This window comes from Protopterus annectens, chromosome 14.part0, assembly GCF_019279795.1.
Source record: "Protopterus annectens isolate FY-2018-M chromosome 14.part0, PAN1.0, whole genome shotgun sequence".
Lineage (NCBI taxonomy): Eukaryota > Metazoa > Chordata > Ceratodontiformes > Protopteridae > Protopterus > Protopterus annectens.
The window spans coordinates 596,571,185-596,588,167 of NC_056748.1; the positions used below are offsets into that span (position 1 = coordinate 596,571,185).

Consider the following 16,983-nt stretch of genomic DNA (forward strand, 5'->3'; position numbering starts at 1 on the left):
GTGGTACCATGGAAATTTCAAATGGTGTGAAGTCCGCAACTCAAATGCCTGTCACTATTTCTGACTGCAGCCTTAAGACTTTACTATAACTTCTGCTTGTTTTCTTATAGACTACCCATATTACTATGACATATTCAATGATGTCTTTGTTGCAATTTCCAGAGAAGTCTTATGCAACCTAAAGTGCTATACCTGTCACCTTAGAAAATTGATAGCATAATATATTTTGCATTATCTTGCACTGTTTGAGTGTATATAAATTCTGAAGCTCTAGAATCTATCAGAACTTTAACTGCAGCCTGCCTGATTGACAGCAATTAGTCAAAAATCCACGGCTTTATGAAATGTCCAACATATTCATGCCTAATCCGAGCCTGACACAAAACTCTACAATTAAAAGGTACAAATTAGAGCAGCAGTGTTCCAAAACCCCCATCTGCAAGAGAGAAAAAGGTGCATATAAATCATGTAAAATACCTAAGGCACATTCAAAGACATCTTCAAAACAGCCTATCCTGCCAATCCGGGAAGGAATGTACCACCACCAAACACACTTATGACCAAGCAGCCATAACTGAAGCTAAGCTTCTAATAACCCTATCAAATACCTAATGTAATTTTACTACCAGTTGATTATGTTATAACTAAACCTGCAGAATGAGAAATTATTTATTGGCCATAAATGTATGGCAGAACAAATAAAATGCTAGATAACTGCTTTTCTCTGTTAACAGTATGAAAATGGTAGGGTGTCTGTCCAGACGAATGGTAGGGTGTCTATCCAGACAAGTGACTATCCCAAATTAGTTTTGACTAATATACTACTAATTTCTATGGTAAAAGCAATAACACAGAAATGTGACAATAACTAAATACCCCAGAATTCATGTTATTAAACTTGTATCAACTTCTATTATTTCTGTACATGCACATGTGGCATGTCTGTGTCCAATAATTCTGATAGTAACCCAGATTCTTACAGCGTGAATTCTGATGCTTTGCGAAAATCTGGTCAGGATATAAAAAAAAAAAAAAAACTTGAGGAGCAAAAGGAATCACTCCTCCACCTCCCAAAGAACCCCACCCACCTGTATCTGAGGAGAGCAACCCAACTACCATGCCAGCCCCAAACCCATCTTCCAAGAAACAGCAAGCCAGCAGACAGTCCAAGACATCAGTGATAAAACATAATGAACTGATCACCAGATGAGAGATGCGGGACCACAAACCAAAACGCACTGGCATGAAACAAGAAACCCATGCGCATATTGCCTTTCACTAGAAATATCAGGAACGCATGGCCATAAACATCCTAGGAGGAGGTCGGGTATAACTGATATGGACTCTTTAACTCAAACCCCTGATATTATGTTTAAACAACAGTATGCTGCAAGGATGTTAACCTGTCTGCTGATGTCATCTGCGCAAAACTCCCTCTTACTCAGAGTGGGAAACCAGCTGGGCACCTCGGGATGATAAACCATTTTTTTTTTTTTTTTTTTTTTTAAATACAAGCTCCCTCCTGGGAATGTAAAAGTGCATGACGTTTATAAAGAGCCCATCCAAATTATGCAGCAAATGGACTGTGAACTTAATTACAATGCGAGCTACACAGTCATGGTTCATGTCACCCCCACCCTCAACAGTCAGTCATAGTGCGCCCACGTGAAGAGCCTCCTAGCCCATGAAAACACCGTAACTGAGATGTACCGCTTTTCCCAGCAGTAGCAAAACCACAGAACCCCCAAGACAACTGTCCGCAATGAAGTCTTTTAAGAGGAAGCAACCCCATTGCCCTGCATTACGGCATGTAACTAAAACCTCCCCAACACTTCAGAACAGAGAATCTACAATGCAATGACCATCATACTTTAAAACCTTGTACCTAAAACATCTGCACCAACTGCACGACCTGCTACACCACCGACTTTACTTCATAATCACCCTTAATAACCACCTTAACTAAAATAACTGAAGAAAGATAAACTGAACAGGCCAATGAAAGGTTATTAAATACTAAAGACCCATTCAATCCAACACACTGGACCTATCCACTTAGACCTGCCGAGGCAAATTACGTAGCATACACCTCGACTAACTGTGCACCCCTCTTAATATTTAGCAGCATACTACGCATGCACCAGGTGCCCCTGTAAACAAGAGAACTCCAAGCCCGCAAAAACTACTTGCGGCTTACCCTAAGCACAGGAAATGCTATGGATTCTACTGCCACGAATCACAACTAACCAGAAAGGAGGCTATAGCAGAAAGATCACCCTCCGTATCAAGAGAATAGAGAGCTACCATTTTTCTAACCTTCCCGGTAGCTGATGAACCTCTTCAGAGTGTTTTTTTTTGACATTGTAATACTTTCTTTTTTTTATTTGTATACATATATATATATATATATATATATATATATATATATAAAATATACACACAGTGCTCCCTCCCCGAGTAACAAAACCAACTTACACCGGCCACTCCCCGAAGTACTCAAACCCCCCCCCCCCATGCTGAAATACTACCAGAGTAGCTGCACCATGTGCAATTGCAGCTCTTACTCAAATCATTAGCCTACCAAACCCCCAAAACTGCACGGACATATACAATATATGGGACAGAAAATGCACCCTACCCACCAATGATAAAGTTATTGACACCTTGCTCAATGCCAAAAGCAGGTAGCCTAACGGGGACAACTTTGCGAGGAAAATACCATCAAAAAACATATTGCAACCCAAACTTGATTTCTCTATCTAATTCAAAGCCCGACCAACTAAAGCCAAGAGGGGGAAAAAATGTTTATCTTTATACATCACCTGCCTACTCAGTAGACACTAACCAATACTCCAAGGCCTACCTGTTCCCCAGGAATACCTACAGGTCGTCTCGGATGTCACTTGCCCTTGGCAAGTTCATGCCAAAATGTGATTACTTACCCAGCTACACTTGTCTAAATCCCTTAAGCCCCTCCCCACTCATCTCATTTCCTCCCAATCATCCCTCCCTCCATTTAACCCTTTCACCTCCTGAACCCACTTAACTCCCATTAATATATCACCCTAACCCCTTTTGAAGATGTCTCAGGACAACTTGGTTCGTTATCAAACCTCATTTTTCACTACATACTCTAAAATCTGATGAAATAACCTTTTTCCTTTTTACAGTTAGCATGAGCATATAATGCTATATTTCTATATACAGGTTATTTCCATTTTAAATCTACAATTAACTTTCCATTTTTGCTAAAGTTGCATCTAATAATCTTTGCTGTATTTCTACAGAATATGGCTATTTTAGAACATCTCATTTTCCAAATTATTTCCTCACTATAGTTTTTGTTTGTAATCTTTATTCATTTGTTAAAAACCTTTTGTCTTCTAATATAATTACATCTACATCATATATCACACCACTCCAAAATCCATATTCTTACTGTATTAATACTATTCACATTTAGAGAAAGCAGACTAAAATTTTTGTTTTCCATTTTCCTTAGATTCATGATTTAATAAGTTCATAGCTAATTTCTACGCTAGATTTCTTAATGGACTATTCTAAGCCTAACCATTTTCCCTTCCAGATGGTGAGAATTGAGCACTGTACCCTGTGTCGGTGTGTCAAATGCTTAACCAGTTTAACCATTACACCCCTCACCCAATCATTAACTGTATATTTTCTTTCATTCTTTTCCTTTCTTTTTTTCTTTTGTATTTATCCCTCTACATTTTTTCTTTACAGATATATTTTTTTCATTTACAACCTCCCAATTTGTCTTAATCACTTTCATGTCAGAATCTTCTATATCCTCTTTTTTCAGTTTCTACTAATAAATTTCTTCTAGATGTTTATTTTCATCTCTATTTTTTTCTTTTTCCATACCCTTATTATTGTAATCAATTAAAAAATGTACAATTTTGTTATATTTATAACATTTCAATTCACTTTTTTTTTGCATCACGTCCCATTTCCCCATAAATATATCCTTTTCTTTTCAGTTGCATATCAAATGTCTTCATTTTCCAAAAAAGACATGTTTTGGGTTGTCCCCGGTACTTTACGATCCCGTATTCCCCTCCACATTTATCATGCTTGGTATATGTATAATTTTTTTCTCTGTTTTTATTACAATCTCAGCCATCAGTCCATAAACCCTTTTTGTCATAAAATTTTGCAATATGCAGTACTTTACATAAAGTTTTAAAATGTTGTTTTAAAGTTTATTGTTCTCTGTTCAAAATTGTACATGCATTTTCTTTTTTGTTTCCCTGTTAAATGCTTTTATCACATAAAGATTCCATGGGTTAAGTTTCATATTCTCCAAGAAAATTTTCCACTGAAAGTTTGTTTCAAATATAATGTCACAAAATATCTCTGTTAATAAGAATAAATGCTTTTCCCTCATGTGCTTTTACACCCAAAGGAGCTACTGTCCTAAATGCAGCATTGTGTACTGTATGATATGTATTAGTATACTTGTAATCTGCTATAACCATGTACTAGATACCTTTATTATATTCTGTATAATATATATATGTATCGTCTTGTATGTGGAGCTTTTCTCTCTGGGCCTCCACTGAAAAAGGGCAGTCTTGGCCCAGTGGACCATCCCGGTGAACAAATGCAAATAAATAAAATAAGTATTAAATGGTCCCACACTTCATACCTGTCCATTTCTTTGACTTTACTTTGAAGCCTTACCCATGTATTTAGGTGTTTCATTTTCTTCCCGTTTCTGCTATTCAGCTTTTGGCTTCTTTTACTGTCTCTGCGTATGTTTTCTTTTCCATCTCAACACTTTTCTTTAGGACCGTCTCTGCATCTTCCTTTCATATTTTCTCCATAATTCTCCCAGGAAGCATCCCTTCATTTTCTCGCTCACTCTACACCAACATGTCTTTAAGTAAATCATCCTGCAACCCAACTGAAGGGTTCTACTTTTACAGATCCATCATTTGCTGACTCATCTCCTGCAAATGGATTTCTTTGCAGGATTCTGGGGAGGTGTTTCATACATTCTCCAGTCTCAATACCATTTCTCTCACCACTCCATTATCTCTGTTTTCTCTCCATCTGTCTCTCTGTTTCTCCAGGCCACCTCTGCACCTGGAATGGAAACAGGATGTGCTCCTGCAAAATGGGTCCCACTAACAGCAATGATGAGTAAGGGAGGTTCCTTGATGCCCTGGCCAAATTTACCCCAGTAGTAGAAATATATTGTGTCCCCTGAAAAGAGATCACTAGCCTTGTTGGACTAATAGTCAAGAAAAGAAAACTGTATCCGGTAATAAAAAATCAATAGTCAAACGTGTCAAAGTTATAGCAGTGCAGTAATGAATATTGCACGTTATTTTGTTTAAAAATAAATATGCCTTATTCCTTTTTACATGTCTTAATTGACTGCTATGCACTTGGTAGACTTATATGTAAAGAAATTGTGAAATTGACATAAAACATTACCACACCATAATATGTAAAAGGGTTCATTTAAAATAACTAAATTAAACTCATTTAAAGTAAAATGTAGCAGACATACACCCACAAAACAAAACATCATACAACAGCAGAATATCAACAATCTCAAACAAAGAATTAATAAGTGTAATAATGCCATCCATTGTGGCCATTACAGGAAATTAATGGGCCCTACAGTGGTGGGATCTTCGATAAGACCCTCTGGGTGGTCATTTATTTACCCTGTAATGTCCACTCTGTCAGGGTTTATTAGGTTCATAGCTGTTTACTAGGCTAACCACCACAAAGGCCTTTTTAAGCCTAGTCATGCATCCCAAATCTCTGACTAGTTCTGGTACCCTTGATAAGTGTAAACAAGGGCTTGGGAGGTAAAACATTTACAAGCATGGAAGCTTAACCATTTACAGGCTGTCTGTGTCCATTAGAGACATAGATGCAAAACCAGGGATGGATTTCCTATTTCCCATCTAATTGCCCAAATTACACTTGACTTGGTTTAGGGAGGAACTCTGCTTCACATGTACGGGGAGCCTGTTCTAGAGAAGGGGTTAGTCTCTGGGATACATACCTTTATCTCCAGCAGGTCCTGTTTATATCACAGGCAAAGTTTAAGTCTTTAGAACGGGTAATTCTAGTGTTTGTTTTGTGGATATGCAGGAGGTCCATCAGATTGGAGTCTGACAGTGCCTTGTATGCCAGGCATATATCTCTTCTCTACAGCCTGAATACAGGGATAGAGCTTTGAGGCAGTCTGCATAGGACACATTACTTAAAACCCTGTGTTCCTTTAGGGAGGATCCTCCGTGTATGTTCCAGTTGTTGAATATGCCTAGTTAGGTACATACCAAAGGGGGGCATTGTACTCAGTGATAGGTCTGATGAATGCAGAATACAGTGGAACAATGACTTAATTGGACCTAGATGCCATACCTTTGTTTATAAGTTGCACAACATAGAATGATTTCCTCATGACTGTAGACATGTGATGGTCAAAGTCACTGACTGCTGGGTCAATGCTTCAGGGTGTGTTGTCCATATGATAGTTACCAGGGGTTGCCGACTTCATGAAGGGTACTATTATGCATTTCTTGGCATTTAGTTTTAGACCATGGCTCAGACACCAGTTTGTCACCCCTTCCTGGAAAACATGTCAGTGGGAGATTATCACAGCTCCTAATTTGCAGTCATCTATAGAGCTAGTCATCCAGAGGCCATTGACATTGGCCTTGACTTAAAGAAGTAAATGCCAAAAAGGAGCAGACCCATGACAGATCCCAGAGGGACTCCACTTGTGACTGTCCTCTTTAGAGTGGAATCCCCACTTCTAACTTCCTGGTTCCTATCTGAGCCAGCTGGCTATCTGCCAGGTGACATAAATGTCTGTACCGAACACTTAAGTTTATTAGCACTGCCCAAGTGGGCTTATTGTCAAATGCCTGACTTGTGTTATCTGTTTAACAGGAAAACTAGGGGGTAAGAAGCAAAGTGGTTTATTTGGTTTAGCTAATACAGAAATAAGAGTGCTATGCTAGGAAAAGAGATTCTAATCATCTTTCAGTATCAGTTGGTATAAATTCTAAAAAGTCTGTTTTCCCTTTGTTTTATATATTGCTAAAATGCTTCCATCAAAACAGTGGCACTTTATTTCATTTTATGCTTTATTACCAAAGTAAGTTCAGAAGAGGTAAAAGACTGCAAAATGTTTTTTCAGGGGATGATGGGAATTTGTGGGATAGAATGAAAACTGCGTAGTCCTGTTTGTTTGTCTTCTGCATTTAATGCATGTTGTAGAAAAGAAATGGAAGACATCTAAGGCAGTTTTTCTTTACAGATATTTTCTAAATTTGGTAAGGTGTGTCCCTGATGAAACCACATTTACTGTTTTTTGTCTTAGTTGCTGTACCAGTTTCCAAGCAGACATTCTGAATTTGCAGTTTGAGACTGATGTGGGATCCTTTCTAAGATGTGGAGCTTGTAGGACTTATATGTGCTTTAACTTGATATCACAAACTTTTCTCAGTCTGTCAGACTGTCATAAAACCAGTTCCTTTTAATGCTTTCTCATAAGTGTTTTATTTTAATGAGCCCTTTGTATTCAGCTTAGTTTTTCTCATTGGAATTTAATTATTTCTAGGAGATTAACATTTTCTATCTACAGGCCTTTTAAAGCAAAATATACCAGATATTGGTATGATGGAGCAGAAGACACAGTGATAAAGTTAATACCTTTCTTGCATAACGTTAACAAAACATCAAATTCTGTTCAATACAAGTAAGTTCCCAGTTTCGTGGTTCTCGCCTGCAACTTTGCTGACATGAATGATCTTGTGTTGAAAAACAGAAGCTCATCAGGTAGTGGGTAAGCCAGTGCAGGAGGAGTGGACATGGCCTCCCAAGCTGGTAATGGTAGTCCCTCTTAGTGTATGTGGAAGAGGAGACATGCATGTACTGATGGTGTGTAGATGGCCCTCTTGATATAAGTTTTCATTTCACCACAGGGTGTAGGGGTTGGGTTCAAAAGTGAAAAATGCTCTTACAAGGATACCAGGAAGCACCTTCATGGTTACCTGGATGATGGCACAGGTGCAAAAAATGATAAATCTAGAAATACAGTAGTAGTCCCCAGAAATGCTAGAATAGAGTGAAAAAATGAGGACTAGACTTGGACTTTTTAGCCTAGATCCTTCATCCCAGTAGTTGCTAGATGATGTACACTACTTTATTAATGCAAATTTTTCTACGAGTGCTTAGGGCGTTTGCGACTAAAATGAATCTTACATAGCTAAAGTTTCTTCCTAAGATTACTTCACCTTGTCTTCCATCCTGGAAGGTTGAAAGCAGCCTAGGCTTGCTGCAATAAAGCAGTATTAGCCTGGCAAGCTTCAGGTTTCCTAAAGCAGTATACTGCTTAGTTGAGAAGTTATACATGCATGGAATCATGCACGAATGTCCTAAGAGCAGTAGTTGTGGAGCTGTCTAGGCTGATATGGGGTAAAAGGAGTTGAGCACACTCCTTAGCAGCAGTATGACATTGGACCAACATCCTCAATCTCTTCACCATCCTTAGACATGGGTCAAGTTGAGCTAAGGTGGGTTCGGTTAGACCTATTGTACCAGGAGAAGAGCTGGTAGGGAAAAAAATACTTCATTGTTAGTTAATGGAGTAAACAACTTCATTAGGAATATAATTTTTTTTTATTTTGCAGTTTACCAGGATAGTCTATCTGGCCGAGGAGTGCCCATTTTCAATAGAGTCCGGGGGAGAAAAGCTCCATAAAGGCATTGTACAGTGCAAACAAATCATCTGCAATTGCATAATGTAGTAATATAGTTGAAGAGCATAGTATTAAAATTACAATGTACAGTAGGAATTTAAAAAATATATATTTTTTAACAAAAACATTAACAAATATTTACCAATACAATTGTTCATAAAATGGCGATATAACAGTAGAGGCAGAGGAACATTTTTTTTTACAAGAAACTTGGAGAGCTACATAAAGACATTTCTTCAACTATCATGCAACATTTTTTTCGTCTGGCTATCAAATGAATGCATACCATATTGAGAATTCAGGACATTCTATTCCTGTTTCTTATGAACTAATTTCCAAGTATTTTTACATATAGAAAATCCCTTTTCTCACTGTGCTGTTGTAGTACAAATCCCCATTCATGTAATCAGTTTTCTGGCTAACAAGAAAAGTTATATTTCCATGTAAATATTAGCTGTTTATTTTAACCAGTTGCGACTTAAATGGCTATAAATCTGACCAACTGTATTTCATTACTTTTCATGTCAGCCATAATTTTGTAACCTTTGTTCATCTTTCTTTTGGGCCTTCCATTTCCACAGCATATGGTAGCACTTGTAGAACCTGCCACATCCAGAAAAGCTCTGATGACTCACTTTTCCATCTACTAAATAAAAAAAAAAAAAAATACCAAATATTCTGCCATTCCCAACACCATAAATCACCTTGCTCTTTCCTTCATGTTAGCATTCAGTGGTCATTATTTTCACTCCATTTTTAACAGCCTTTTCCTTACTCTTCTTCATGGCCTCCTCTCCTTCAGATATTTATCCTAACACTATGTCCTTTATATGCGCTTTTTGTCACTCAGTACCTCAAACTTATCTGTTTTAATATTTTTGAAACTGGACATTCCGAAGAGATTTTTTTCCATGTATTCCTAGATATCCTTACTTATGCGAAACTTCTCATTTTCAGGTTTGACCAACTTTCCATCTCTTGTACAGCTAAGGGATATTTTATTACATCTGGGATTGCTTCATCGTCCCTTGTTTTCCTCTGTTTGGTCTCATTAAGCAGTCTGTAGACATAAGTGGTATTCAGCCTTAAAAGGCAATTTTTACTTGCCCTTCTGTGATAGCAATAGGTAGGAATATAGTTGTAATTTCAGTTGGCAGGGATTATAACCCTACTCCTAGAAGACAGTACTAAAATATCAATGAACAACTAATGGAAAAATAAGTAAGGCTCGTGCTTACTTGTGTGCTCTTCCCAGGTTGTTTCTTGTAGGATCAGTAATGAGCTAAGAATAAACATACTTAATATTGACTGACTTTGAGTAGTGACAGCATTTATTATTCGTATTCTATAATAATCTGTTTATTTAAATAAGATTAATGCAATTCAGGCATACATAAAATGGATATAACATAAGCAGCCTTACTTGTAAATGGATTCAGTGTCTCAAAATGGAAGTTTAAAACAGTTATTTCCTCTTTTCTTGGATTTGCAACACAGAGGATACTTTTTAAAAAGTTAGTATCTGCTGTATTAAAAGAAAACTGCATAGAGAGAAAGTAAGAATCTGCAGCTGTCCAGGTTTGTTTCCCTTTCCTGATGTTAGTAGCTACTTTATGGCAGACAGAATTTGGTTGACCTATCTAGAGCAATGTGATTCTCTGTATATCGATCTTTTGGTCTGTATTAGAAAGCATTAACTTCTCCATGTTTTTTATTTTAATTTAAGAACACTGGGTATAGGTATCTCTTTTCAGGCGCAACATAGGATCATTGTCAGATTAAGCAACTTATTCCGGGTTTTACATAAGGCAACTGAAAGCAAACCCTGTGCCTTTCTCAGGAAACAGCACATTAATAGCTCGCAAATGCCAGACGTGACTTGAGTTCTCTGCAGCCTACAGAGGGAGATAAGCTTTTAAAGAAAGTTGCCACACTCCAGTGCAGATATTTTTTTCTTGAATTGATGCACTGTTCTTGTAATAATCCAACTTTTTTTTTCCTAAAGGGAAAATGAAACACAGCTTAGGTCCTCCTCAGTCACCAACTACAAGAGTACAGCTATTTTCCCAACATCATGACCCATTTTTTTCTGTTTTATTTTAAATATATTTCTAGATCAAAAACAGGTTGAGATTGGATCAGTGTGCTCACCTGGTTTGCCAATAAATCCTCACTGTACAGCAAAAAGATGCATGTCTCATACTAAGATGTATAAAGTGCATTTTGAAGTGGACATACCCTCTTATAAAATGTCTACATTGCATACAAAAGATTACTTCAGGTATTAAAAAATATGTATATCTACTGAATTGTGCTTAATTACCAGTGAAAAATTGAATCTAGGGCTTAACTTGTTAAATTTGCAACTTCCTTTCTTGTCCCACACAGGAAAAATCTCCAGACTCCCCACAAGTATAGGGGATTTGCCATCCATACACACTTTTCTTAATATAACCCACTTTGAGGCTGCAATATATAAAGGGGAAAAGGCAAATACTGGTCTTCAGTGAATTTCAAATTTGCAAATTTTGCATTCCTAGATTTTCCCAGAAAATTACACGTTCAAATATTCTGCCTTAGTGTATTTGATAAGGAGGTTATTTTTCATTAGAAATAAGGCATGTAGGCAGAATATGAATATTAAGTACAGCAAAAACTTAGCTTCTACAAGGCAAGCATTTTGTGCATTATCAGGTTCAAAGGTATCCTGTACAATACTAGTTGAGTTGCAACCCCCCCCCCCAAAAAAAAAAAAATGAGGTACATTTCTACAGCTGCTTTTCATAAGTAACTGACTTATGGTTTGACCACTGCTTTAGTTTTCTGTAAGGATGAGGAGAGTGGAAGAAGGCCAGTTCCCTTTGCTGATGCAACTCTGTGGAAACCCATGACCATGGGCACATGGATACTTCAAAGAAACAACTTTCTCTGCAGTTGCTAGAAATAATTATTCTGTCAATACAGAGAAATCATCTGGGGGCCACACTGGACAGTAGCAGATGGCAACGGTTAAAAAAACAGCCTTCTACAAGTCATGGTGACATCAGAATAGCATGTGAAGTGGTTTTCAGGTGTGTTGCAGCTGTCACTTATCGTACTTAACTTAGTGCAAAGTGATAATATTCATGCACTGGTGGCATAATCTGAAGTCAGAAATATGAAGCAGATTGTTGGCATATACAGAAATAACACTACATTCAACGACTAAGTATTATCTTTAAGACTGGTATGTCAGGAGCAGACAGAATTTTGTATTTAAAGGTTATGAATGTTCTTAAAACAGGTCTGACATGATTTTGAAGCTCATGAAGTAATTCATTTCAATGGCACTGTTTTCATGCGAGATTTAGTGGACAGGTAAGTAGTGCTAGTGTTCAATTTAAATTTGGAAACCTTTAGCTTATCAAAGCAGTTATCAAATAGCACAGGTGGAAAAGTGCTTAAGACACCCGTCTGCACTGGCAAGCACTGCATACTGTTTGTTTCTGTATAAAGTAACTGATGAGAAATGTTGAACATTTAATGCTGTATGTCTTTGAAGTGACAGTCTGCCTTTTTTTTTTCTTTTCACCAGATGTATCTCAGTATTTTTTGTTGAGTTCCAGTCGCACTTTACTGAGGACTATACTAGGACAGCATGGATACATTCCATTGTTGACTCTGCCACAATGCTGTGTGGTAATGCTTTTCAAAACATTTGTTAGCCTACTAACTGTAGATTCATTTGTTGAGCATTTGTTAAAATACTTGAATTTTGGTAGAGAACTGCAGTTTTTGAAGGATTGTACATAACTGAACCTATAATTTAAATAGCATTGTAGTTTGTAGAATTGTAGAGGATTGAGCATGGCATTTAGTAACAAAGAGATGCTCAATGTTTGAAGTAACTAGCATGAAATGGTGGTTAAAATAGTGTGAATACTTATAATGTTACATGCAAATGTAGTGTGCAACATATGCACAAAAAACGACAGGAGGAGACATTTTACAAGACCAGTGTTAGTCCTATGCACAAGGTAATTATAAAAGAGGGTTGCATAAAAGCATTTTAAGGTGATAAATATAAGACTTGCTGTGCTGAGTGTATCTGCTGGATTCTTTTAGATGTTTATTTAGATTTCTGAAGGATCAGACTGGTGCTGAAAATTAATCTGTATCTCTGAATGCATGCTTACTAATCATAATCATTCTAGTCGAGGATACTGACAAGGTGGACCAACACTGAGCTTATGAGTAATAGCAGTACCTCTCATTTATGATACTTAGTGCCAGGAGGTTCCCACTGCATAAGGCAACTTTGAAGTAAGTCTATTTATTTAACATTTGTTTACTGGGAAAATACGACTTGGAATAACATCAATTATCAGTAGAGGCCCAGGGAGAGACTCTCCAGACACATGTCTTTGTAACTTGGGAGGAAACCAGAGCACCTGGAGGAAACAGACATGAATGCAGGGAGGACATGCAGACTCCACAGAAGGCACTCCAGCCAAGAATCGAACTGGAGAACCTTTTGCTGTGAGGCGATAAAGCTACTGTTGCACCACTGCGCCATCCACACAAATGATAAAGGATAAAATTTGTTCTAGAGTGTTGTCATGCCTTAGAACATAGAGGTATGGTTTCTAGTTTTGATTGAGCAACAGTTTACCTGAGAAGAGGGGGCAGTCCTGGTATAGATGTGTGAATGTGGGGTATGAAATCACAAGCAAAGTCCAAATCACCCTACAACACTTGGTTGCACTTAGTTATTCCACATCTCAGGAAGTACTATACACAGAAAATTAAATGATTTTTCACCAGAGGTATCCTCAATTATAGAAATACTGAAAGGTCCCTGTAGCTATTGGAATACATTAATGAATTTGAATGGCCGAAGTGCACAAAGGCATTATGCCAGATGAAAAAAGAAATGCAAAAAGCTGAAAAACTTGGCAAACAATCTATGCATGGGGCAAAACCCCCCTGCTAATTACATATACTAGCTCCTAGATTGCACTTCAGTGGGGAAAGGGTAAATTCCCTGCCCCCCAGTGTACCATAATCTTATTGCCTTTTTGTTTCAGATTTTTCATTTGGTGTAAAGCTGTTGGGTGTTTATACAGTATGACCTTATGAATGCATCCCATAGCTAGTGCATGTAAAGCCACACATACTTTTGTATTCACTGGGATGAATCTGTGACTGACACAGGCTTGAAGATAAGGTTAACAAATGTCTACTAGGCCCTGTATGGTGTTCCTGTCCACATGGTACTGGCCTACAAAATCACTATCATAAATGAAACGAGGTGTGGTCAGGTGACAATTTGCCACTGATGGGTAGTGATGCATAACAGCATGACTACCAGTGGCAGTAATAGGCTGTGGCATATACAAACAAGTCCACCAAAGCTGTGGCAACCCCTGACATATTTCTGCTGTCACTTTGATTGTACACTGGGATTTCACTGTGGTCATTATACTGCTGATCATACATCTTGTGCTCTTTATATTTTTCTGAATTGCTCTAATCTTATTTGTACCTCATCTGCATACATGAAGCCCATCATTTTAATACATTTACTCATTGCCATCTTGTTATACCACTTGCTTTCTGTGCATCTCTTTATTGCACACACCTGAAGTCTGGCTACTCATAATACAACATCCCTTACCACAATACAGTGCATATTTCTGAATCCTGCCACTTTGGTATAGGTGGATAAAGCCTTGACCACAGTCCTGCTGACCCCAATTCACTTAACATGTCACAGGACTGATTTCTGTGATGATTCCTGGTGGAGGCTGTAAATTTCACAATAAGGGAGTAGCCCAAAAAGGGGAGTAGTCTGGTGGTTATGGCTGAGCAGCTGTGGAGGTGGGCTGATATGCCACACAACCAATTGCATGCCCACCCCTCAAATGCAATCATGGACACTGATGTGATGGGGTAGTAATGGGATAGGTCATTAAGTGAAAAAATAAATGGGTTTAAGGAGACCCCCCCCCCGGATGTTTTTAGGTTCTGCATTGGCCTCAGATACATTTGAGAAGTTAGGGTGGAAAGGAGAAGCTGGTAGACCCCATTGATGGATGTGGGGCACTGGGCTGAAGCCTGGAGGATGACACAGGAAGCAAAAAAGTGCTAAAAAATTAATATTTCTGAATAGCAGGGAAAAGTGTTTATTTTATAATCACTGGTCTTGTGAAGGAAATGTGTATACACAATGATAATAAGTTCAAAATAATGTGAATTATTTAACTATTCTTTAAGTACAAAAATGTGAAAGTTCATTTTTCAGTTTTGTATGATTTATTTTTTTTGGAGTTCACATTTCATTTAATTTTAACTGCATTATATCTTTACCTCCCAATTCTGTCAAAAATATTGAGTCAGTATACAAGTTTTAACTTTCAGCTGAAAAACCTCCCTTACATGGAAATGTAAGCTTGATTTAATGTGTTTAAGGTAGGGTATCTAGGGGAAGCATGGTTAAAAAAGCTTTATCATGACTATGCTGTCATTTTTTAATGAACTTCTCAAGTGTCCAGAATTTTTCAGAATGTCCAGATTTTTGCCTAATAGTTTGGCATGGTCCTCATAAAATGTTATGGCAAATCAGTGAGAATTGCAGCCAGTAAACCATGACAGACATTTGAGATTTAGACTTGATATCCTTCAGAAAATGCATGTTAATGTAAAGCTACTATACTCTAAACTTTCTAATCTGTCTTGGGTGTTTGTCCCCCTATTATTTTGGCATTCTTCAGAATTCTAGCAGTAAGGGGCTGAGAGATAAATGGCTGGCTCATCACATTTGTCTGAGGCTCTGGTTTCTGTGGTTGGGGGGTTGAATAGGTGACACTGAAGCAAAATAATGACGATGATGCAAAATATACAGTGTGTTGAGCTAGTTATAGAAGTGTTCATAGGTAGGCTATCGGCCCTAGAGCCTGTAGAAGCCTAGCCATAACAATCCCCTGGATATTTCTTCCCTGGACTCCTGTCTAGCAGGACGATTGACGTGATCCCCGGGATGAATTTCCTATCTCCCATCCAATCAAGGTTTTCAAGATGGCCAAGGAGGCGCTCTGCTTCACATGTACGGGCAGTCTATTCCAGAGTATGGGGAGTCTCTGGGTCAGGAACCTATCCCTCCAGCAGGTTTAGTTCATTGTGATGACAAGGCTTAGATCCCTGGAGCATGTGGTTCTGAGGGATTGGGATTTCTTTAAGTGGAGCATGTCCAACAGCTCAGGGTTTGGCATGGCCTTGTATGGTAAGCCGAGATCACCTCTGAGTAGACAATATGCCACAGAGTATAACTGGAGTTTTTTTTAGATGGTCAGCATAGGGCATCTGTTTTAGGCCTGTGATTCTTTTAGTGAGGTATTTCTGTGGCCTATCCGGGTCTTCCCTTGATTCAGCTTGCACAACAATATGTCGATCTGACCTTTCACCATCATATACTGCTGGTGCATATACAAATGAATGCTCTCTTTCTATGGCCTCTGTGGCCTATCTGGCTGTTGAAGATGTCTTGTGAGGTACATACCAAATGGGGCATTGTACTCTATAATGGGTCTAATGAGGGATGAGTACAGTGAGACAATGGCCTACTTTTTTCTGGTTGAAAAGCCCTTGGTGATGAGGTGTGCCACATTGAAGGATTTCCTGATTGCTGTGGCGATGTGGTTATCGAAGTAGAGACCACTAACCATCTTTGTCCCGAAGTCTCTCATCACACTTTAGGTGTTTAGTGTACTGCCATCTGTGGTAATTCTTGGGTACATGGTTTTTCCCAAAGGGGATAACTATATACTTTTTGGCATTAAGCTTGAGCCGATGGCTCTGTCATCAAGCACCTGTTTCTGTAAGGCCCTTTTGTAGAATATCAACATCATTTGGGGATTCAATAATGGCTCCCAGTTTGCAATCACCTGGGAACTTTCTTAGCCAGAGTCTTACTGTTGGCCTATACTTAAGAGAAGTAGATGCTAAACAAGAGCGGTCCCACGACTGAACCATGAGGTACTCCACTTGTCACCTGTCTGGAGTCTGGATTTGGATTTGGAGTCGGCTACTTTTACAGTCTGGGAACTGTCAGTAAGCCAGTTGGCAACCCATCAAGTGCTGTAAGGATTTATACCCAGCTTACTAAGGATATCTATAATTCCAGAGTTGGGGGATGGTGTTGAAGGCCTTGGCGAGATCCAGATAGGCTGTGTGGATGGCTTTACCCTTCTCC

The 16,983-nt window shown here is 38.4% G+C and overlaps 1 protein-coding gene across 1 annotated transcript in view; it reads left to right on the forward strand.

The window, feature by feature from the left end:
* SLC16A12 (solute carrier family 16 member 12) overlaps nucleotides 1-16,983 on the forward strand; it is a gene marked incomplete in the record, with an annotated part of 146,220 nt that overhangs the window by 81,326 nt on the left and 47,911 nt on the right. The window contains 1 exon segment of the mRNA XM_044056339.1: nucleotides 12,328-12,431. Coding sequence (XP_043912274.1) covers nucleotides 12,328-12,431 — 104 coding nt within the window.